The sequence below is a fragment of the Saccopteryx leptura genome, chromosome 1 (genome assembly GCF_036850995.1).
Source record: "Saccopteryx leptura isolate mSacLep1 chromosome 1, mSacLep1_pri_phased_curated, whole genome shotgun sequence".
Classification (NCBI taxonomy): domain Eukaryota; kingdom Metazoa; phylum Chordata; class Mammalia; order Chiroptera; family Emballonuridae; genus Saccopteryx; species Saccopteryx leptura.
Genome location: NC_089503.1, coordinates 389977596 through 390003340, shown reverse-complemented (window position 1 = coordinate 390003340; position 25745 = coordinate 389977596). Strand labels below are relative to the sequence as shown.

General features: G+C 42.7%; 1 protein-coding gene across 1 annotated transcript in view; it reads left to right on the top strand.

The window, feature by feature from the left end:
- LOC136387808 (DLA class II histocompatibility antigen, DR-1 beta chain-like) overlaps positions 1–16353 on the top strand; it is a 93144-nt gene extending 76791 nt beyond the window's left edge. Inside the window, exon 6 of the mRNA XM_066359854.1 lies at positions 16034–16353. Within this exon, the coding sequence (XP_066215951.1) occupies positions 16034–16047 (14 nt within the window). The 3' untranslated portion in view covers positions 16048–16353. The remainder of the gene's footprint in view (positions 1–16033) is intronic.
- Positions 16354–25745: the final 9392 nt, after the last annotated feature.

Here is a 25745-nt window from a genome sequence, read left to right as displayed (position 1 = left end):
GGCGATGCTCTGCCCACCAGGAGGCGATGCTCTGCCTATCCAGGGCATCGCTATGTTGCGACCAGAGCCACTCTAGCGCCTGAGGCAGAGGCCACAGAGCCATCCCCAGGCCCGGGCCATCTCTGCTCCAATGGAGCCTTGGCTGCAGGAGGGGAAGAGAGAGACAGAGAGGAAGGAGAGGGGGAGAGGTGGAGAAGCAGATGGGAGCTTCCTCTGTGTGCCCTGGCTGGGAATCGAACCCGGGACTTCTGTACGCCAGGCCGACGTTCTACCACTGAGCCAACCTGCCAGGGCCTCTTCGGTGCTTTTATAAGGAACAGCCACACTTCCCAGTGCCCCTCCAGTGCACCTGCTACCCTCACGTGAGGAGGACCCTGGGGTGACAGCGCTGGACCCAGACAACCCAGGACTCACCCTGCAGGGTGGTGGGCTCTCCTGCTGTACACGGAAGGAAAGGAGCAAAATTATATATATATATCTATATATATATCTATATATAATTATATATAGATATATATATAGATATATATATCTCATATATAATTTTTTTTGAAAAGAAAGAAATAGTAGATGGGGTATAGAAGACTAATGTAGGGTACAGAAACTATTGTTTCTGGCACCATTGGATTGTATACATTTTTAATGACTTCTTCATACTAGATGATACATTCATTATGAGCAGCATCAGTTCAAGATATGAGCATTTTGTTAAATTTAACATTGAGTATTAAATGTCAGCCACACACCTACGTGCAAAATACAAATAAGCTACCAAGATTTTTAATTAGTATTTAGAGCTTATTAGGCTGATAATATTACGTGGAAAAATATATTTTTCATGAAAAACTTTGAAAAAAGACACATGAAAAATGTATGGCTTTATAAGATTCTGAATCCTCTTATATTGTTTTTTTTTAAATAAATTTTTATTAATGTTAATGGGGTGACAGCAATAAATCACGGTACATATATTCAAAGAAAACATGTCCAGGTTATCTTGTCATTCAATTATGTTGCATACCCAACATCCAGAGTACGATTTTCCTCCATCACCCTCTATCTAGTTTTCTTTGTGCCCCTCCCCCTCCCCCTTCCCCTCTCCCTCCTTCCCTCGCATGTCCTCCCTCCTCCCACCCCTGGTAACCACCACACTCTTGTCCATGTCACTAAGTCTCATTTTTATGTCCAACCAATGTATGGAATCATGTAGTTCTTGGTTTTTCTGATTTACTTATTTCACTCCATATAATGTTATCAAGATCCCACCATTTTGTTGTAAATGATCCATGTCATCATTTCTTATGGCTGAGTAGTATTCCATAGTGTATATGTGCCACATCTTCTTTATCCCGTCTTCTATTGAAGCGCTTTTTGGTTGTTTCCAGGTCTTGGCCACTGTGAACAATGCTGCAATGAACATGGAGCTGCATGTGTCTTTATGTATCAATGTTTCTGAGTTTTGGGGGTATATACCCAGTAGAGGGATTGCTGGGTCATAAGGTAGTTCTATTTTCAGTTTTTTGAGGAACCACCATACTTTCTTCCATAATGATTGTACTACTTTACAGTCCCACCAACAGTGAATGAGGGTTCCTTTTCTCCACAGCCTCTCCAACACTTGCTATTACCTGTCTTGTTGATAATAGCTAATCTAACAGGTGAGAGGTGGTATCTCATTGTAGTTTTGATTTGCATTTCTCTAATAACTAATGAAGGTGAGCATCTTTTCATATATCTGTTGGCCATTTGTCCCTGCAGCTTAGATGGTTTTTCGGAAGGCAGCCTGTACTTGGTTTTACCTTTTGACCTAATTTGCTCTTCTGTGCCTATTTATTGTTAAATTCAATCTATTGTCATTTAGGGCAATTACTGATGCACGAGTGTTTCCTGTAGCCATTTTATGATCTGTGTTCTGGTAGCTCTGTGTCTACTTTGGTATTTCTCCTTTATTTTCTGACAGTTGCTTTTGTTTTCTGATATTCCTTATTTATTTCCTCTATATCTTCTTTTTTCAGCTACGTATTTTAGTTGTGTGTGTGTGTGTGTGTGTGTGTGTGTGTAGGTGGTTACTATTAAGTCGTTGAGAAAAAGTTTCATGAGTATAAGTGTCCTCCCATTAATCTGTCCCTGTCCTGTCACCTCTACATCCTGTGCTAGGGACTATGTCTCTAAAGGACGATTAAAAAGTGTTACCCGGCCCTGGCCGGTTGGCTCAGTGGTAGAGCATCGGCCTGGTGTGCAGGATTCCCAGGTTCGATTCACGGCCAGGGCACACTGGAGAAGCACCCCTCTGCTTCTCCACCCCTCTCCCTCTCCTTCCTCTCTGTCTCTCTCTTCCCCTCCTGCAGCCAAGGCTCCATTGGAGCGGAGTTGGCCCTGGCACTGAGGATGGCTCCATGGCCTCTGCCTCAGGTGCTAGAATGGCTCTAGTCACAATGGAGCAATGCCCCAAATTGGCAGAGCATCACCCCCTTGAGGGCATGCCGGGTGGATCCCAGTCGGGTGCATGCTGGAGTTTGTCTTACAGCCTCCCTTTTCCAGCTTCAGAAAAATTCAAAAAAAATGAACAAAAAGAAAGAAAGAAATATAAACAAAATCCAAAATTAAAGAGAAGTTACCACAGATATCATAAAGATACCACCTCAAACCTGTTTGATTATCCAAATATTATCAACAAGACAGATAATGACAAGTGTTGGAAAGGCTGTGGAGAAAAAGAAATGCTCATTTACTTCTGGTGGGAATGTAAACTGCACAGCCATTATGGAAGAAATTATGGCGGTTACTCAAAATATTAAGAATACAGCCTGACCAGATGTGGAAAAGTGGATAAAGCATTGGCCTGGGATGCTGAGAACCCAGGATTGAACTCTCTAGGTTGCGGGCTTGAGGGCGGGCTCACCAGCTTGAGTTTGGTATCATAGACATGACCCCACGGCAGCTGGATTGAGCCCAAAGGTAACTGGCTTAACCCCCAGGTCACTGGCTTGAGCCCAAGGTAGTTGGCTTGATCAAGGGATCACTGGCTTGGCTGGAGATCCCCAGTCAAGGCACATATGAAAGTCAGTCAATGAACAACTAAGGTGCTGCAATGAAGAATTGGTGCTTCTTATCTCTCTTCCTTCCTGTTGTCTCTCTGTCCCTTTCTGTATGCCCATGCTTAAAAAAATTAAGAATAGAACTACTATATGACCCAGCAATCCCTCTACTGAGTGTCTACACAAAACACTCAAAAACATTGGTACGAATAAACACATGCACCCCTATGTTCATTGCAGCATCATTGACAATGGCAAAAACCAGAGTGTTCCTTGATAAAGGAATAGATAAAAAAGATGTGGTACATATATACAATGGAATATTCTTCAGCCATAATAAATGATGACATATTGCCATTTATGACAACATGAATGGACCTTGAGAGCATTATATTGAGTGAAATGAGTAAATAGGAAAAAAGCTAAGAACTATGTGATTTCACTCGCAGTTGGGATACAAAACTGAGACTCACAGACATAGATAAAAGTGAAGTGGTTACTGGTGGTAAGGGTGACCAGGGGAGGGGAGTAAAGAGGGACAAATATCAGGTGATGTAAAATGATGTGACTTTGGGTGATAGACATCCAGCTCAATCAACAGTTCAAATGCTATAGAGATGTTCACCTGAAACCTATGTACTCTTATTGATCCATGTCACCCCATTAAATTTAATGTCTAAATAAAAAGTATAGTTGAACTATGAAATAATGACAATGCAAAATGCAAAAATTTAGATAGAGAGCTGTCCTTAACAGTCTATTCAGGTTCTGAGCTATATATTCATATTAAAAGTATGTGTAATAATTATTTAAAGTAGAAAAATATGTTTAAAATTATATAAGTACAACAAAAGATATAATTCATAGTTTTTCAATAGTCTTCCATTTCCTGAGCACTACATAACAATTGTATTAGAAAATTGTATTAGAACAACAAGGTCTTCTTTTAAGCTTTCTTAAAATAAAGCAAGAGAAGTTGAATAAAGAAGAGGACATCCCTTCAAAAAATAAAAAGAAAGAAAAAAAAAGAAAAGAAAGAAAAAAAAGGACACCATGGGGACCAGAAGTAAGGATTTAAATATTTTCTTCACATGAATTATTAATTATTTTAAAGAAGAGTTGTGACAAAGGCTGACCTGAGTCCTTACCTCTCATTTCCCTGGATGCTTTGTTTAGACAGGTGGTTCTATCTCACTGTTAGGATAAGTGCTCTCCAAAGGTACTTTCCCCCCATTCCTATATATGTATACATAGCCTCCTTTAAACCCTTTCTGGATAACTGATTAACTCAGGTTAAATTAGTGGATAAGTTTTAATTTTCTTCAGTCATGCTTCTCTATGAAGAGAGATCATGCTCTCCAATCAATAGCTGTCAGTCTGTCACATCAGTTATCAGGGGAGGCTGCTCCTTGAAGTGTCCAGAGAACCATAGTCATTTTCTGTCCTGAGACACCTGAATGATCACAGCGACATTAACTAAGAGCTTAAGTAATTCCCCAGATGCACACACAAGGTTGTGGTGTCATAGGGACACAACTGAAAGTCTCCTCAATGGCCATCCTCTCCCCTCCGTCCCTTCAACTCTTAAACACACTCACACACATGTGTCAGAACAGCTCTGTCAGCAGGTGTCAGGACTGGACACTCCTAAGAGGCTCCAACTTGGACACACATCACTGACCATCACAGAACTGGCTTACAACAGGGGCCCAATAAACTGTTTCTGATGCAGCTGAATCAAACCTTCAAAGCACTGAATTAAAACAGTCTTTTTCATTCAGGAAATTCTAAGTTTCAGAAAAGGACTTTCATACTGAGTCTCTAACTAGCAACTGATGATGCTGTTTGTCTCTGACGATGATTGGTTCTCAGCGCCGGCATCACCCAATCAAGGAACAGAAAACGAGTTCTTTGGTTCACATTATGTGGGATGTGGGTGAGGAAGGGTCATGATCCTCACAGAGTGGGACTCCCTGCTCTCTGCACCCGTCCTCTCTGTTCAGCATGGAGCGTCTGTGGTTTCCTGGAGGCTCCTGGGTGGCAGCTCTGACAGTGACAGTGACAGTACTGAGCCCTCTCCTGGATGGGGCCAGGGACACACCACGTAAGTGCACCTCGGGGGTGAGCTGCTGTGGGTGAGAGAAGGAAGGATGAGCTTTGTCACTGTGTCCAGGCCATGTCCCTTAGAGAACTGTGACATTCTCCTCAGTGACCCCCTGTCTTCATCCTGTGGATTCCGATTCTTTGCCTGGTGCTCGCCCTACGAGAGCCGTGTCAGGGACTCCCTGTGTAGAGACCATTTCTTCTCCTCTCTCCTGCAATAAACCTCTCCAGCCTCGTGTCCCATTCCCTCAGGGTCTTCATGGGATTCAGAAATAATAATGTCAAAATAAATCCTAATCCCTTTATAATATTGAGTTATTACATAAAAGGGGCAAGTTCCTTTTAAAATTCCATGGTAATTCAAAAGGAATTATAAAATCCTGTGTTATGTCCTCAACAGCATCTGTGATGTTGGTGTGTCTCCCTAATAGGTGAGGATGTGTTAAGGGGCCTCCCTACTGTCTCCCTTCCTTCCCTCCTGAACTCAGTGTCCATAAGGCCTGGTCCCTGTAACGGAGGTCCCCTGACAGATGCTGGGTCAGTGCTCTCCATTCCTCCTGTGGAAAGTCCCCGAGGCTGAACAGAGACTCTTGGTCCTTAGAGTGACCCCGCAGACAACCAGCATCTATGGGGTCAATGTCTCTGATGCCTTAGAGAACTCAAAGTTTCTCTGAATGTCTTGCAAGGTTCGTGTTCACTGTTTATCTTGAACATTTCTGTACTATCAGATTCTCCTACATCACCTTTCTTGGGCCTGAGCCCACAAGTAGGGATTCAACTAAGATAGATAAACTATGAAATCCTGTCTTCATAAGCAAAAAAAAAAAAAAAAAAAAAAAAAAAAAAAATTGAATTAAGAAAAAAATAGTCTAATACAAGCAATTTCATAAGTAAAAACTATAAACCCTGAACAGGACCCAGAGGGTATGAAGGTTATTTACATCCCACGAGGCTGAAAGTCAAGGGAACTCACCAGCCTCTTAGAATTTTGGCCGCAATTGTCACAGGTCCTTTCACTGTGCCCTCTGTTTCCCTGAATTAACTGTTTGGTTATCTCCACTTCTGGTTCCTCCCTATTCTCTCCCCAGCTACGTCAACACCATTCCTGGATCCCACAGTCCCCCCAGGCCTCAGCACTAGACCAGATTGTAGACAGGATACAATGTAGTGATACTTTCCCTCTTTCTTAAATCACCTTTTCTTCCCTGCCGTATTTCTTCCAACTAGTAGGAGGAGAAGGAATAAGGGTCTCTGAATTTCTCACAGGAAATGAAATAAATATAATGTGTCATCTAAACAAAGAGTCTAGGAGCTTAAGCCCCTGTTGTTCCAGGATCCCCACAATAATCAGGTCCCAGAACTCTGGGTGTGTTCACTTAGACCACAGCTACTTATCTGAGTGACTGTGTTATACTCTGCTCTATTCTAGGCTCAGAGAATCTTATCTGAATAGGATAAAAAGTTCCCTATTATGATGGAACTTTGCTAATGTCAGGAAAGACAATAACACAGTAAACATTTAAGAAAAAAAAAATTCAGAGAGCAATAATTATATATACCAGCAAAAATATATACCAGGGTTATAGGGCAGAGAGAATTGGATTCACCTGACTTCATTCAGGTGGTTAGGGACCTCTCCTTGTGACAGTGACACTGAGAGACATTTGAGACCTGAGTGAGGAGAGAACCCACCCTGTGAAGGAAACAAGGGACAGGTGTTCCAGGGAGAGGAGCAGGAAAGGACACAGTGTGGGGACGTGTTTGCCGTGTTTACGGGACAGAGAGGAGGCAGGAATGGCTGAAGCCCAGCGAGCCCGTTGGGCTGTGACCCTGACACAGGAAGAGGGTGGAGAGGACAGGAGAGGGTGCGTGTTGGGCACTGACGGCCCGGGTGAGAAATCTGAATATTATCTGAGGAGATATGTGAACTACGGGAGGGTTATAAGAAGAACTTATTTATATTTATATTTAATAATAATTCTAGCCAGCACGTGGAGACTGGATTTCAGGGGTTCACAGGTGGAGTTGGGAGGCCATTTAGGAGCAGGAAGAGTTCTCAGGGCAGGTGCACTTGGGCTCATGTAGTGAGGGCTGGAGGAGACAGTGGGGAAGGGGGAGTGGATGGATGTGGGAGATACATTTGTATAAACTATGAATGAATCAAGTTGGGGCGGTGTAGGAAAAGCAAGCTTATCCCTAAGGATTTGTCTTCAGTGATCTGAATGAACACGGCGGCGCTGTGTGTTGTGATAGGGAAGACTGTGGAATAAATTTATTTGAAGTGGGTGGTTAGGAATAAATATTTTCTTTACGTTTTAAATGATTTTGTGACATTTATGTGGAGCTGTGAAGAGGTCAGTCAAATACAGGATCCTGGAGTTCAGGGGTGGCCAGGCCTGGAGGTGTGCATGCTGGTGTCACTGACACTTGCACTGAGTGGAATTCCAGCACGTGGAGGAAGTGCACAGGGACAGAGAGAGTGTGGCAGACCAGATGGCCAGGGTCACACTCAGAGGGCTAAGGACTAATGAGTCATCAAAGGGGACCGAAGAGGGTGCCAGTGGCATTGAGGAAAATCAATAGCATGTGACGCATGGAGGTGAAGGAGATAAATTTTTCCAGAATGATGGAGTGGTCAGGTGTGCTGAGAACCACTAGGCGGCAGGGAAGTGAGAACATGTGGGGAAGTGAGCACTGGGTGTGATGGACATAAAGGCCACAGTAGAGTATGAACAAGATGGACGTGGGACTGGAGTGTGTGAAGAGAGAACAGGAGCTGGAGACGTGAGGGACAGATCACAGGGACTCTTCTGAGCAGCTGACATCAGGGAGAGACCGTGGTCTGGGTCACGGGTCAGCAGGACCTAAAGTGTCAGAATGAATGAGCCCGAGAAGAAGCTGCAAGCACTTGAGAACCAGAGAGGCTCGGTCACCAGTAAGGAACCGCTGAGTGACCTTGAATGCAGAGGTGACGGTTAAGCAGAGAGCCATTCATTATACAGCTGGTATTTATTAGTGACTCAGGATGGACCAGTTGTCTCCTTCAGTAATGAGAATGGGGTCAATAACAAAAGAAATCTAGTCTCCATCAGCATGAATGAATAATTATAGTACTGTACAATTACTAATGTACTAGGGTTATACGTTTCAGTGTGCAGTTCTCATAACTATCCTATCTTAACTACAACAGTTAAAAATGTAATAATCTATGGAAATAAATAAAAATGTTTAACTTACCTAGAGTCACAGTTAGTTGTAGATCCCAGAGGCTATGGTCTAAATCTCAGTATCTAGAAAGTCCCTCTCCTCTACATCAGCATAATCTTTTCCTATAGATTCATGTGTATTCTGTTATTATACATAAACCAATGTTTCTGGCCTTGCATTTAAAATAATATTTACTGAACATATTAATTAAAGAAAATTAGCAAATGATGATGAAGATATTATTGGCTTTAGAACGACAAAGCATAAAAAGGTCTGGTGAGCTTAATTTCATAGGCATTATAATAATTAAAATACCCTGGTGTGTATTAAGTATTTATTATATAATCAACAATAGGAAGAATCACTTTTTTATTTCACCCTTAACAATATCCTGTGAGGAACTTACTATTATTAAATCTACTTTAGAGAGAGCCTGACCAGTAGGTGACACAGTGGATAGAGCATCAGACTGGAATGCGGAGGACCCAGGTTCAAGACTCTGAGGTCACCAGCTTGAGTGCAGGCTCATCTGGTTTGAGCAAAAGCTCACCAGCTTGGACGCAAGGTCGCTGGCTCAAGCAAGGGGTTACTTGGTCCGCTGAAGGCCCGTGCTCAAGGCACATATGAGAAAGCAATCAATGAACAACTAAGGTGTTGCAATGTGCAATGAAAAACTAATGATTGATGCTTCTCATGTCTCCATTCCTGTCTGTCTGTCCCTGTCTATCCCTCTCTCTGACTCTCTGTCTCTTAAAAAACAATCTATATTAGAGAGAAAGAAAAAAGAATCAAAGATTTCACAAAATGACCAAAATGGAAGAGCTCGTTAAAATGTAGACTTTCTAAATCTAGAGTATGAGCTTCTACCCTGGTGACAGTGGCTAGGTTGTGTCTTAATTACTGGAAGAGTATCTGATACTCACATGTGCCAGTGTGTCTTAGGGTTGGGGGCAGGGAGATACAAGAGCTTCTAGTTCCAATATAGAAGAAATTCACATTCATTTGCATTTATAATTTGAAAAGTTCCATTTGAGCTCACACTAGTGCGGACTATGGAGGGCACGTGAGGAAGAACACAGGAAGTGTAAGCTATGCTCCTCCATCTCAGATCTTGTCAGTGTGGAGCTAGGGCTGCCAGAGAAACACAGGATGCCCGACTCAATCTGTATTTCAGAGAAACAGCAATAATTTGACTGAAATCCAACTTTAACTGGAAACCCTGTATTTTTTTTTCCAAAGTGAGAAGCGGGGTAGCATTCAGACAGACTCTCACATGCGCTCAACTGGGATCCACTCGGCATGCCCACCAGGGAGCGATGCTCTGCTCATTTGGGGTGTTGCTTTATTGAAACCAGAGCCATTCCGGCACCTGAGGCAGAGGCCATGGAGCCATCCTCAGTGCCCAGGCCAACTTTGCTCCAATGGAGCCTTGGCTGTGGGAGGAGAAGAGAGAGACAGAGAGGGAGGAGAGGGGGAGGGGTGGAGCAGCAGATGGGCGCTTCTCCTGTGTGCCCTGGCCGGGAATCAAACCCGGGACTACCATACACTGAGTTGATGCTCTATCACTGAGCCAACCGGCCAGGGTTGGATACCCTGGATTTTTATTCAGTGTATTTGAAAACCTTAAGTTGGACAGTGAACAAGGATAGACAATGCTAACCCTACAGGCTACAGCAGCTTCACACATTTTCATTTTTCAATTTTCTCATTTGTCAAGAAGTTACTAGAGAATTTGTGGACAATAAGATAGACCTGGTCTTACCATAGCCCCCTGTCTCTGCCATCACTTCTATATGATGGTCTCTACTAAGAGTTTGGGGACCTGCTCATTTTGGTGAACTGTTCACATGACAATGTCATCTTCTTAGTTTTTCCCCTTCTGAGGGGACCTGATTATAGAAATGAGAATTCCACATCTGGCTGAGGCTGGTATTTCGATGCCGATTGGCATTTCTGGCAGCGGGAGACACAGAAAGTGAGCTGGTTGGTACACGGAACAGGAATCAGACGGCTGTGCTGCTGTTTCCTCCTGTAGATAATAGGGGACCAGTGGCAGAGAAGGTAAGAGAGAGGATTATGTGAGGAATAAATTATCTGACTTGGTGATTGGTCAGCAAGGCCAAGAAACAGGTCAACCTTGGTCTTTAACAACTTTATTTCACTGGAAAACGTCTGCACCCAGACCAGATACCTAGGAAATACGAATTTCATATAGGACTGATAGGTTCAATAGGTACACTATCAGTAGGAATATCTATGTAATTCTCAGCTAATGCATCATTAACAGTGGCTTTATCACCACAGCTGTTTCAGATGGTTCACACTAGTGGAGGTCACCCTGGGAGGGCCACCACCTCTGGAACATCTGGCAATATCTGAAGTCATTTTTGTTGTCACCCTGGGATTGTGAACTCCTACGTAGAGAGACCAGCGATACTGAGTACAGCCTTCTGTGCACAGAACAGCCCACCTCCCCCAACCACAAGAATTACCTGGTCTAAATATCAACAATATTGTGGTTGTAAACGCTGCTTTACACTGAATGTTCCTATAATTCTAGATTCGCACTTTTTACACAGACTCACCTTCCAATTCAGTTATTACTCATTCATTTTAGCTTGTTTTATTACCAAAAAGAGAAATAGAATCAATGGTACAAAGTCACCACTTTCTTGTGGAAATCAATCAATCAAAATTTAAAATTTTTATTTTTTGCCTTTTGCAGTGTTTTCCCAAGTTTCACAATTTCTTGGTCATCACATCTGTATAAATTTTCAACAACTGTCTTTTTAAGTCCCAATCATTTTTCAGTAAAGTGTCTCAATTTCTGCAGTAATTCTCTTCTCCACACTATTGATGACACCAGAAGCTTCCATTTATTCATCTCACTTTTAACCACAGGCTTAGTCCTCTGGTTTTCTGAGCTTTCTGGATGTGGAAACGCAGAAAGGAGATGCAGCCCTGTTAGGATTGAGGTTTAGTCTCCCTAAAACCCGTCCGTGGTCTCCGTTACATTAGAATAAGGTCCCATCCTAACCCCCCCCTCCCCCAGGTTTTCAGCACGGGCTCCACCTGACCTGTCCTGTCCCCCCCCCCCTCCCCTGTCACTGTCTGTGCCTCAGAGCACTGTTCCCTCTCCTGTCTGGAGGGCACTCATGGTTTTCTCAGGCTTTTGCAGGTGGTGTTACCTTTACCTGAAATGTGCTTTTCTTTCCCCAAACACACACACACACCCGTCTCCTTCCGCTCACACCAACTCAGCTTCTTGTCACATCTTCAGTGTCACTCAGAGGCGGCTTCTTGGCCCCGAATGTAACTTAGATCACGTTATTCCTCTCTGTTCTGGACTCCACACTTCTCCTCTGACATCTCTCACTCCTGTATGAACTCTGTGTTCCTGGGCTGCGACAGTCACTGTCACTAAACTTTAAGCTCCAGGCAGAGGGGAGTCTGTTCTCCTTCTGTGGACGCCCAGGGCAGCAGGGCGACAGGAGGTCCCACCAACCACGTGCTCACAGGAGGAGGAAGACGTGTTTAAGGAAAGGGGAAGAGGGGGTGAATGGAGGGGGGTGGAAGCTTCCAGAAGGAGGTGGAGATTAGGGAAATGCTCAGCAGCTGGAGGTCCTTCAGCTCTGCAGGGAAGCCCAGGGGATCTACAGTGACTTAGGACCCGATGGTTCTCCCCTGACGCTGGGCCCCAGACGAAAGGGGACCATGTGTGCGGTCAGTCGGGGTGCCTGTGTCCTTCTGTCCCCACCGTCTTGAGTGCCCCACACAAGGCTGTGCCACAGTCTGTCTCTAATCAGTGTGACCGGATGGTTCTGTCCCCGCAGCACATTTCTTGGAGCAGGGTAAGTGCGAGTGTCATTTCTACAACGGGACACAGCGGGTGCGGTACCTGAACAGATACATCCACAACGGGCAGGAGTTCGTGCACTTTGACAGCGACGTGGGGGAGTTCCGCGCGGTGACCGAGCTGGGGCGGCCGAGTGCCGAGGGCTGGAACCGGCAGAAGGAGCTCCTGGAGCGGTATCGGGCCGAGGAGGACAGGTTCTGCAGACACAACTACGGGGTGTTTGATGGATTCCTGCTGCATCGGCAAAGTGAGCGCGGCGGGGGGGCGGGGTGTGTACGAGTGTTCGTGTCCCTGAGTGTTTGCATGTGTGTGTGTGCGTGTCTGTGTGTGCATGTACTTGTGTGTGAGAGGGAAGGAGAAGAGGACCCTCAGGGAGAGCGGGGCCCTGTGAGTGGCTGTGGGGACACCGGGACATCGTGTGACCCCATCCTGCAGAGGGGACGTTTCCGGGGTGTCGGGCTGGGGTGGAGGCTCGGGGATCAGAGGTGACGGAGGTGACATGGGGGTGTGAGCAGTCATGTCTGTGCGGGGCACGTCCTCCTTACCCGGGACAGTCACGTGTTTCTGCACGGGTGTGTCCTCCACGAGAGGGCGGGGCTCCCGGCTCTGCTCCTTCTGAGGCTCCTTCCAGGCCTCAGCTTCTTGCTTTTTCCCCTCAGTGTGTATGTTGAAATGCTTGTGAAACAAGATATTTAAATTATAATTGTTACTTAAAATACTGATGTTACTATTTTTATAATGCTAGTTGCGGCAGTTCTCTTCACGTTATGTTTTGTTAAATCTTTATTCAATATTGCCAAATACTCGGTTGACAATTTTGGTTGTTTATTTTTAATTTATGCTTCTCTGATTCCTAAGGTTCCTGAATATTTTCACTTTGAGAATATTTGACTCAGCAGTTTCTCCAGCTCCGGGCTTGTCTCTCAATTCTGTTCTGTTACTCTCTGTCTCAAAATAATTTCAACACCTTTAATGTTATGAAATTCACCGCAAAGCTGTTAGCAATGACTTACCACCAGTCTTAAATTTACCATTTTGTGGTATTATAACAATGTTTTCCCTAGTCCTTCTCCTCTTCCTCCAGAATTGTATGTATTGAGGCTGGTCTCAGGTAGGAAGCAGACATATTAATGAGTCTCAGACCCAGCTCTGAGCTCAAGTGTCAACTTTAAAAAGGGGATAATTATCAACTGATTACAATTCCAATAATACATATACTTCTTTTGAAAAGGGGAGGATTGATCCACAGAGAGTGATTATCAGTATTTCTAATGACTGACTCCCGGGCTCCTCCCCCTCTCCTTCAGGACTCAGCCTTTCTGGGCTCAGATCTCAGAGTCAGGGACCCACCTGTCTTTCCTGCTGCCCAGGTGGGACCATGTCTGTGGGGTTCTCAGGTGTGGGTGTCACATTCCCAGGTTGTCACACCCTGTGTCCCCGTCTCTCCCACACTGCTTCTCAATTTGTCCACACTGCTTTGAGTTATCTTTTCTCTCCCAATGAACAAGGATACTAACTAGCTAACACATATTGCTGCTAAGTTCCAGCCATGGTTTTACATATTTAGGCCCATTGAAACTCCCATATCCTTAGGAGGAAAATTAATATTATTACCCCCTTTTATACGTGAGAGAGCTGAGACACAAAGGAATGTAAAAATTCTCCCAGGAGGCAGAACCGGGATTTGAACCCAGGCAGCCTGCTCAAGATCACACTTTAATACCGTACATGTCATGCAAATATTTGTAAACAAGTCAACAAGGAATAAATGTTTCAAGATATGAAATAGTCCTCCAAATTTTCACAGTATCTCTCAAATCTAGAGACCCCATGCTGTAGGGATAGATTCAAGGCTCAGGGCACTAACTCCCGCTGGGCCACAGGGCCAGCTCTGAGGGAGCTGCCCAAGGACATAGCCTGAGACTGGAGACTGGAGGCCGACAGGGAGCCAACCAAGGAGCCTCCTTCTGTCTTCCTCACGTCCCCCCCTTTTCTCTCCCAGCTGTGCCCACAGTGACTGTGTATCCTGCAAAGACCGAGCGCCTGCAGCACCACAACCTCCTGGTCTGCTCTGTCACTGGCTTCTATCCAGGCCACGTTGAAGTCCGCTGGTTCCGCAATGGCCAGGAAGAGGAGGCTGGGGTCAGCTCCACAGGCCTGATCCGGAACGGGGACTGGACCTTCCAGATGCTGGTGATGCTGGAAACAGTGCCCCAGAGTGGAGAGGTCTACACCTGCCAAGTGCAGCACCCAAGCCTGACGAGCCCTGTCACCGTGGAATGGAGTGAGAAGCTTTCTGACCTCACCCGTGTCTCACCCAGCACAGGGGACCTTGCTTCTCCCTGAGGGTGGGGTTCCCCCTCCCCACACCGTGTTCTCATTTGTTCATGTCCCTCCTTCAGCACAGGTCCTGGGGTGTCCCTGTGATAATTCTATAAACACCTCTACTTTCTGAGGAGACAGTTGTTCTCTGCAGGCAGAAGAGAGGCTGTCCTTGCTTTGAACTTCCCCACGATGTCACAGATCAAGGCCCTTGGTCCTGGGCACCAGTCCCCTGCGTCAGGCTGTGCTGGTCCTTCCACACACTGCTCTGAGTTGTCCTCTGTGATCTGAGAAGAGGCACATTCTCTACAATGTGGGGCCTCTTGAGATGAGGGGAGCAGTCCCTGCTCTGTGTCTATTAGCTTTGTCCCCGTGGACGAGGGTTCAACCTCATTGAGTCCCAGGCTCCACATCTGTCAGATCGTGAAGTAGTGGCCTGATGTCAGGGCTGTGATGTTTAAATGAGTTCAGTGCCTGAACCTTGTATCTACTCGGTGTGAGTTTTAGGTGTTTTCCAGAAATGGCTAATTTTTCTGGTTCCTTTAGAGAGTTTCCTTCCCCCGTTCTCAAAGCTCAGTCTCAGGGTCTCATATAGACAAGCTGAATTTTGGATTAAAATCACCAACATGTTTCTTCTCTCAGGAGCACAGTCTGAATCTGCAGAGAGCAAGATGCTGAGTGGAGTCGGGGGCTTCGTGCTGGGCCTGCTCTTCCTGGGGGCGGGGCTGTGCGTCTACTTCAGGGGTCAGAAAGGTAAGGCACCTGCTGGCAGCTGAAGATCCCCTCAGACTCTATGGTGGGAGAAGTGACTTTGATAGAGTTAGTTCTATTTTAAAATGGCCCTGTATAAAGACTTTCTTTCCCTGGTCAATCTCAAATTTTCTGGCAATTCAGAAATAATATCTCATGGTGCTTATGGCTGAAACATAAGGAATTATGGCCTAAAGAGGAAGAGAAGGGTTAGCATGCAGGAGACTTGGGTCAGGACCCTGGAGTAATGAGGAGCAGACACTGGATGTGTGTGAGGGGAGCTTCATAGGTCACTGTTCTCAGTGTCTGCTCCCCCGTCCTCTTGGTGTCGGGTGAGGTGGGTGGTGGGGTAGAGAAATCTCAGGTGCTCTGGGGCTGTGACAATGTGTTTGGGGACAGATTTACATTCATATCTTTGAGTGTGTGTCTTCCTTCTCTTTTCCAGGACACTCTGGACTTCAGCCAACAGGTAATGCTCTTTAATCCTCCTTTAGAGACATGGTCCCTAGCACAGGATGTGGAGGTGACAGGACAGGGACAGAATAATGGGAGGACTCTGGCTGTGACTTGTGGTCAGGCAGTGTGCACTAAAGCCTCCTCTGTTCAGTTAGGACAGGCCCACTCTGCAGTAGCTTTGGCTCCAGGTGACATAGGAGCATTTTTCTTTTGACATCAGAGCTGTAACAGGACACCCTGGGGGGGAGGGAATGAACCTTCCTGTGGCTGGGACTGGATATAGCATCCCCTCTGTTTGCAGGGCTCCTGAGCTGACGTGACCACGCTGACACGGAGGACAAAGAGCCCTGTCCCAGCGTCATCGCAGCATGAGGTTTCCTGCTCGGCTCTTATTCCACAGAGAGCGCTTCCTCGGGCTCTGGTTTGTCCCCGGATCAGTGACCCTGCAGAACACGTCCTCCCTGGTGGCCTCCTCAGCCCGCACTTGACCCGGAAGTCCCCATGCTGATAGCAGTACCTGATCTCATGTCTTCCCTGGTCCCTGTGTGGTCACCCTACCGTCCCCTGTGCCCCTGAATCCGCCTTCTGCCACATTTCTTTATAAAATTTTTCTCAATTAAATATGGAGTCAATCTCGTCTGCTTCAAACAGCTTCTAGGACAGGAATTAGAAAGAAAAGAGAAAGAGGGTGTCATCTCTGTACAAGGACACTGTTCACTTACATGCTTGCATTTTGGCCGCAGGGGGATCTGGAAGGTGTCCTTGTTTCCCTCTGTGCTTTTTCCTGGTCTTTCTAGATTCTGTAACCAGGCCCGGCTCCCTGAGCTGCGAGGAGCCTGCAGTGAACCAGACATGGTGTCTCCTACGTCTTTTTTTCTGAAAGACAGACACATGGTCCTCTGCCCCGTGGGGACAGAAAGGGGACAACAACCATAGGAAATGCAGGTCACTTTTAAAAATGTTTTGCCTTCACCAATTTTATACCATGTTCTTTTGTCTCTTTTTCACTGACTAAAAAGATTATCTAATCCTGGATCCTTCTTGAAGTATCTTTTATAGACTAATGGTGTTTCAATACTTCAGTCTCTTTCTGTGTCTCAGATAAAAATCAGTGCTATGCTGACTCTTTCCCTTGAGATATTCCTTTTGCCAATAAACATGTCTCAGAGTCCATCAGGACAAAGGTGCTATTTTAGTGGAAAAGGTGTACTTCTGGGGCCTTCCAGGTGTGTTACAACCTCGGTGTCTGTCATAGGAAAATCTTGGATGGCTCTCACATTAGCATCAGTCAGAGACAATGCTGGGAAAGAAGTGAATGTGTGAATCCAGTGATGTGCATCAAACCATGAGATAATCTGCAGTAGAAAAAAACGTGAGAATACCCTGCTAGGGAATAGTCTCCAAATGTGTTTGAAACAATATACAAGAGTGTTTGCATAGTGCACAACATGTGATACTTAAAAAAAAAAGAGAATGGAAATATATTGCTATACACATTCTCTCTCCCTGCTATTCTCTTTCCTTACATTTGTCAATGGAAACAATGAAGAATTTAAAAATGATAGTTACTTGTGAAGCAAAGTGAGGGTTGAGAGTGACCAAAAAAAACTAGACAGATGTGTGTTATTTAATAGTTTTCTCCTGAGAATCATATAAATATTTTACATAATAGATTTTAATAAAATGTTTTAAAACACAATACATAAAAAGTGAAAACAAACGGTAAAATGAAAACAAATGTGAAAAAACCTGTAATGAAAAATAAGCAGGAATATGATGTCAGAGTAATGGCATTGTAAGGAGCAATACTGGTAAATCTCCCCCAAAACTCAACAAGATCTTCAACCAGAAACAGAAAAATCTGTCCTTGGAGCCTCCAGATGTTCTGCACTACACGCAAAGGTATGGTCGAGCGAAAAATTGGCTAAATATATAATCAAATCCTGAAGGAAATAAGGAGGAAGAAACACTCCGCCTCCCTCACTAACCTAAATAAGGGCTGCTTTCACTGGGAACTGAGATTATAGGAACTAAGGTGGGCAAAGGGGGTGAATAGATCCAGGCCGCAGCACAAACGGCCAAACCAGGCTGTGACATGGACATCCAAGCCGAGGAAAAACTGTGCTTGTGGCAACCCAGTCAATACAAGCTAACGCTCACGCCAAACCCAGACAAAGAAAGGCACTTGGGACAGCTATCTGCCCCGATCTCCTGGTCTGTGCGCACAGAGAGTGGGCGAGAGATTCCTCCCAGTGCCTCAGGAGGGGCACCCTTGTTCCCGGACAGAGGGGCAGAGTCAGGGGCCTTTGTGTGGGCCAAAAGCAGAATCTCGGGGCCGCCCCAGCACCCTGAAAAAGCCACGCATGGGGAGGGAGCGAGAGCTAATTCCAATGTTGGAACTTTTCTGTGCGGGTGGGGTCTCATTCGGAGTGAGAGGTGGCCTGCTTCATATCCTGGTCCGCACGTGCAGATAGTGAGCGAGAGATTCCTCCAAGCTCCCCAGGAGTGGGCACCTGCCTGTGTTACTGGACAGAGGGGCAGAGTCAGAGGTCTTTGAGTGGGCAGAAGCCCTGCCTGATTATGCTAGCAGCTCTGACTAATTGAGTCTTACCCAGAGCCCTGCGAGGAGTGGGAATAGAGTGAGGAGTTGCCAGCTCTTTGAGCCTCTTGCTCTCCAGGCAGAGGCAGCAGCAACCCCATAGCTGGACCATCAGGCTACTAATTCAGGAAGGAAAGACTAGGAGAGAGGCTCCAGGAATACGGACTCTCTCACTGTCAGAACCTACAAATGCTAATGAGCCTCGACTGCCAACAAGAGTGAAGCGCAATATATGACATCACCATAGAGACTTATCAACTGCAAACCTCTACCTGAGCGTGCCAAAGGGGCAGAACCCGGGGTACAGAGTCACCAACCAGGAAGAGGGAGAGAAAAGAAAAAGCAAGAAGATAACCTCTCAAAATCAAGAATAATCCCCAGACTTTATAACCTATTCCATTTTATTATATTTGTTCGTCTATTTCTCTTATCTTCATGTCTTGATTATTTTTTTCCTCTTCCAATTTGTTCGTTTAATTCTCTGACAGTCTTACTCTCTCCTCTCCTTGAACTACACTACCCATAAGTGTTACATCTCCCATTATATTTTCTTTCTTCTTCCTTTCTTTCTATGAGGGTTGCACTCCAAAACCCTTAACTCTCTCTCTCTCTCTCTCTCTCCTTTTTTTCTTTTTTCTTCTTTCAGTGGTTCCCTCTTTTTTTTCTCTTTCTTTTCTTCCTCTATATTAGTTTCTTCCTTTCCCCTTTACGTCTCCACTCATTCAATCCTCAATAACAAACAAATTATTTTATCTGGGAGTCAAATTTATGTTTGTGGCACTTAGGGGGGTTTTTACTTCACTTTTTTAACTCATGAGCAGTGCTCCCATCCCTGGCTCTCTATTTTATCTAGTTCTTTTTCCAAGAAATACAATAGTAATTTTTTAATTTTTCCCCCTTTTTACTGTTTCCCTCTTATTCCTCTTATCATATCTCTTAGTCAACCAACAACTTAAAGCAAATCATTTTATTCTTGACCCAAATTTTTTCCATGTTTGCATTTTGTGGGTCCATACCCCCTTTTTTGACCCTTTATTACTTCTCCACAACTCAAGCCCTGCATTATAGGTATTGCTTGTTCTATTTAGCACAATATAATTCACAGTTCATCACAAGATTTTCTGAAGAAGGAGAGGAGAGGAGAGGAGAGGGAAAAAAAGAGGGGGGGAAATATATTCTTTTTAATTTTTTTTAAATTCTTTTTTATTTTTTTAACTTTTTATTCTTTATTAATTCTCATTAATACTATCAACAAAACCACCCTCAGATGCCATTAAGGAAGAGGAAATCGAATATCATGAATACAAAAGAAAGAGAGGTAACACAGATAGAAGAGGAAAACTCTATGGAGAAAAAATTTAATATATTGAAAACATTGGAGCTATATGACAGAAAATTTAACATAGAAATCCTAAAAATACTCAGAGATATACAAGAAAACACAGAAAGGCAATTTAGGGAGCTCAGAAAACAACTCAATGAACACAAAGAATATATTACAAAGGAAATTGAAACTATAAAAACAAATCAAAGATAGATGAAAACCTCAATTCACGAGCTGAAAAACGAGGTAACAAGCTTAGCTAATAGAACAGGCCACATAGAAGGTAGGATTAGTGACACAGAAGACAAACAACTTTAGACACAACAGAGAGAAGAAAAGAGAGACTGAAAATTAAAAAAAAAATGAGATAGCCCTACAGGAATTGTCTGACTCCATCAAATAGAATAACATAAGAATAATAGGTATATCAGAGGGAGAAGAGAGAGAAAATGTAATGGAGAACATATTCAAACAAATAATAGATGAGAACTTCCCAAGCCTGTGGAAAGAACTAAAGCCTCAAATTCAAGGACCAAACAGAACTCCGAGTTTTCTTAACCCCAACAAACCTACTACAAGGCACATCATAATGAAAGTGGCACAAACCAACAACAAAGAACAAATTCTCAAGGCAGACAGGGAAAAGAAGAATACGACATATAAAAAAAAGGCCCATTAGATTATCATCAGATTTCTCAACAGAAACTCTGCAAGGTAGGAGAGAGTGGACCCCAATATTTAAAGTCCTGAAAGAGAGGAACGTTCAGCCAAGAATACTATACCCATCAAAGCTATCCTTCAAATACAAAGGAGAAATAAAAACATTCACAGATAGAGAAAAGATGAGGAAATTTATTATCAGAAAACCCTAACTCCAGGATTTACTAAAGGGGGTTCTCCAACCAGATACAAAGAAAAAAAAAAAAAAAACCCACAAGCAAAAGCTCCACCAAGAACACAATAAAAACAAATTTAAACTGTGACAACAACAAAAAAAAAGGGGGGGGGAGAGGATGGAGATTAACAGTAACAAAGGACGATGGAGTGCAAAAGTACTCACAAGATAGTACACTACAATGAACAGGGTAGGAACCCTTTTCATTACTTAATGGTAACCACCATTGAAAAACCACCACAGAAGCACATGATTTAAAAAAGATAGCAACAGAGGAAAGATGTATGGAATACAACCAAATAAAAACAAAAGATAGAAAAACGAAAGAGAAGGATCAAACAAAACACAAAACTAACAGAAAGCAATCTATAAAATGGCAATAGAGAACTCACAAGTGTCAATAATTACACTAAATGTAAATGGATTAAACTCACCAATAAAAAGGCACAGAGTAGCAGAATGGATTAAAAAAGAAAATCCAACTGTATGCTGCCTACAAGAAACTCATCTAAGTAACAAGGATAAAAACAAATTCAAAGTGAAAGGCTGGAAAACAATACTCCAAGCAAATAACATCCAAAAAACAGCAGGCATAACAATACTCATATCTGATAATGCTGACTACAAGACAGAAAAAGTACTCAGAGACAAAAATGGCCATTTCATAATGGCTAAGGGGACACTGAATCAAGAAGACATAACAATTCTTAATATATATGCACCAAACCAAGGAGCACCAAATATATAAGACAGCTACTTATTGACCTTAAAACAAAAACTGATAAAAATACAGTCATACTTGGAGACCTCAATACACTGCTGACGGCTCTAGATTGGTCATCCAAACAGAGAATCAATAAAGATATATTGGCTTTAAACAAAACACTAGAGCACCTGGATATGATAGACATCTACAGGACATTTCATCCCAAAGCGACTGAGTATACATTTTTCTCCAGTGTACATGGATCATTCTCAAGAATTGGCCATATGTTGGGCCACAAAAACAACATCAGAAAATTCAGAAAAATCAAAGTTGTACCAAGCATATTTTCTGATCATAAAGCCTTGAAACTAGAATTCAACTGCAGAAAAGAGGAAAAAAAATCCCACAAAAATGTGAAAACTAAACAACATACTTTAAAAAAATGAATGGGTCAAAGAAGAAATAAGCGCAGAGACCAAAAGATATATACAGACATGTGAAAATGACAATAGGACATATCAGAATCTATGGGATGCAGCAAAAGCAGTGATAAGAGGGAAGTTCATATCACTTCAGGCATATATGAACAAACAAGAGAGAGCCCAAGTGAACCACTTAACTACACACCTTAAGGACCTGGAAAAAGAAGATCAAAGACAACCCAAAACAAGCCAAAGAAAGGAGATAACAAAAATTAGTGCAGAAATAAATGAAATAGAGAAGAGAAAAACTATAGAAAAAATTAATAGAACAAGGAGCTCGTTCTTTGAAAAGATCAACAAAATTGACAATCCCTTGGCAAGACTTACCAAGGAAAAAAGAGAAAAAACTCATATAAACAAAATCCAAAATGAATGAGGAAAAAATCACCACGGACATCATAGATATACAAAGAATTATTGTAGAATACTATGAAAAACTTTATGCCACTAAATTCAATAACATAGAAGAAATGGATAAATTCCTAGAACAATACAACTTTCCTAGACTGAGTCATGAAAAAACAGAAAGCCTAAACAGACCTATTAGTAGAGAAGAAATAGAAAAAAAATATTAAAAACCTCCCCAAAAACAAAAGTCCAAGCCCAGACAGCTATACTAGCAAATTTTATCAAACATTCAAAGAAGACTTGGTTCCTATTCTACTGAAAGTCTTCCAAAAAATTGAAGAAGAAGCAATACTTTTGAACACATTTTATGAGGCCAACAGAACCCTCATACCAAAACCAGGAAAGGATGGCACAAAAATGGAAACTATAGACCAATATCTCTAATGAATACAGAGGCTAAAATACTAAACAAAATACTAGCAAATTGAATACAACAACATATTAAAAAAATAATACGCCATGATCAAGTGAGATTCATCCCAGAATCTCAAGGATGTTTCAACATACATAAAACGGTTAACGTAATACATCATATCAATAAAACAAAGAAAAAAAAACCACATGATCTTATCAATAAGTGCAGAAAAGGCATTCGATAAAATACAACACAATTTTATGTTTAAGACTCTCAACAAAATGGGTATAGAAAGAAAATATCTCAACATGATAAAGGCCATATATGATAAACCATCAGCTAACATCATATTAAATGACACAAAACTGAAGGCTTTCCCCCTTAAATCAGGAACAAGACAGGGTTGTCCACTCTCTTCACTCTTATTTAATGTGGTACTAGAGGTTTTAGCCAGAGCAATCAGAGAAGACAAAGAAATAAAAGGCATCCATATCGGAAAAGAAGAAGTAAAGGTATCACTTTTTGCAGATGATATGATCCTATACATCGAAAACCCCAAAGAATCCACAAAAAGACTACTAGAAACAGTAAGCCACTAGAGTAAGGTCGCAGGGTACAAAATTAACATACAAAAGTCCATAGCCTTTCTATATGCCAACAATGAAACATTTGAGAACAAACTCAAAAAAATAATCCCCTTCACAATTGCAATGAAAAAAATAAAATACCTAGGAATAAACATAACAAAGAATGTAAAGGACTTATATAATGAAAACTGCAAACCATTGTTAAGGGAAATCAAAAAAGATACAATGAGATGGAAGAATATTCCTTGTTCTTGGTTAGGAAGAATAAATATAATCAAGATGGCCATATTACCCAAAGCAATATACAAATTTAATGCAATTCCCATCAAAATTCCAATGACATTTTTTAAAGAAATGGAGCAAAAAATCATCAGATTTATATGGAACTATAAAAAAACCCGAATAGCCAAAGCAATCCTAAAGAAAAAGAATGAAGCTGGGGGCATTATAATACCTGACTTCAAACTATATTATAGGGTAACAGCAATCAAAACAGCATGGTATTGGCAGAAAAATAGACACTCAGACCAATGGAACAGAATAGAAAGTCCAGAGATAAAACCACATATATATGGTCAAATAATTTTAGATAAAGGGGCCAACAACACACAATGGAGAAAAGAAAGCCTCTTCAACAAATGGTGTTGGGAAAACTGGAAAGCCACATGCAAAAGAATGAAACTGGACTACAGTTTGTCTCCTTGTACTAAAATTAATTCAAAATGGATCAAAGATCTAAATATAAGACCTGAAACAATAAAGTACATAGAAGAAGACATATGTTCTAAACTCATGGACCTTGGTTTTAAAGAGCATTTTATGAATTTGACTCCAAAAGCAAGAGAAGTGAAGGCAAAAATTAATGAATGGGACTTCATCAGACTAAGAAGTTTTTGCTCAGCAAGAGAAACTGATAATAAAATAAACAGACAGTCAACTAAATGTGAAATGATATTTTCAATCAACTGCTCAGATAAGTGCCTAATATCCAAAATATACAAAGAACTCATAAAACTCTACAACAAACAAAGAAACAATCCAATAAAAAAAAATGGGAAAAGGACATGAACAGACACTTCTCTCAGGAAGATATACAAATGGCCAACAGATATATGTAAACATGCTCATCTTCATTAGTTATTAGAGAAATGCAAATCAAAATTGCAATGAGATACCACCTCACACCTGTTAGATTAGTTATTATTAACAAGACAGGTAATAGCAAATGTTGGAGAGGTTGTGAAGAAAAAGGAACCCTCATTCACTGTTGGTGGGAATGTAAAGTAGTACAACCATTATGGAAGAAAGTATGGTGGTTCCTCAAAAAACTGAAAATAGAACTACCTTATGACCCAGCAATCCCTCTACTGGGTATATACCCCAAAATCTCAGATACATTGATATGTAAAGACACATGTAGCCTGACCTGTGGTGGCGCAGTGGATAAAGCATCGACCTGGAAATGCTGAGGTCGCTGGTTTGAAACCCTGGGCTTGCCTGGTCAAGACACATATGGGAGTTGATGCTTCCTGCTCCTCTCCCCTTCTCTCTCTCTGTCTCTCCTCTCTCTCTCTCTCTCCCTCTCCTCTCTAAAATGAATAAATAAAAAAAAAATAATAATAATAATAAAAGACACATGTAGCCTCATGTTCATTGCAGCATTGTTCACAGTGGCCAGGACATGGAAACAACCAAAAAGCCCATCAATAGATGACTGGATAAAGAAGATGAGGCACATATACACTATGGAATACTATTCAGTTATAAGAAATGATGACATCGGGTCATTTACAGCAAAATGGTGGGATCTTGATAACATTATACAAAGTGAAATAAGTAAACCAGAAAAAAACAGGAACTGCATTATTCCATACATAGGTGGGATATAAAAGTGAGACTAAGAGACATTGATTAGAGTGTGGTGGTTACGGGGGGAGGGGGAAGAAGGAGAGGGGAAGGGGGAGGGGGAAGGGCACAAAGAAAACTATAAAGAAGGTGACAGAGGACAATCTGACTTTGGGTGATGGGGATGCAACATAATTGAATGACAAGATAACCTGGACATGTCATTTTTGAATATATGTATCCTGATTTACTGATGTCAACCTAGTATAATTAATTTAAAAAAAAAAAGAAAAATAAGCAGGAATATTAAATCAAAACTTTTCTTGACCCTTGCATAAAACACTGTGAAATTATAATTGTAAATCAGTATAGAGTTCTAAATTCCACAAACTTTAACAACATGAATAGCTGGATAGGCTTGCCCTGCCTGGATGGCTCAGTGGTAGAGCGTGGACCCGGTGTGTTGAAGTCCCAGTTTCAATTCCTGGCCAGGACACACAGGAGAAGCACCTACAGTCTCAACCCTTTCCGCTCTCCTTTCTCTCTCTCTCTCTCTCTCTCTCTCTCTCTCTCTCTCTCTCTTTCTCTTCTGCAGCCAGGGCTCCATTGGAGCAAAGTTGGCCCTGGGCGCTGAGGATGGCTCCATGCCTTTTGCCTCAGGTGCTAGACTGGCTCTGTTTGCCATGGAGCAACTGCCCAGATGGACCGAGCTTCGCCTCCTGGTGAGCATGCTGGATGGTCCTTGTCCTCCACATGCAGCAGTCTGTCTTACTGCCTCCCCGCTTCTTACTTCAGAAAAATAAATATAAAAA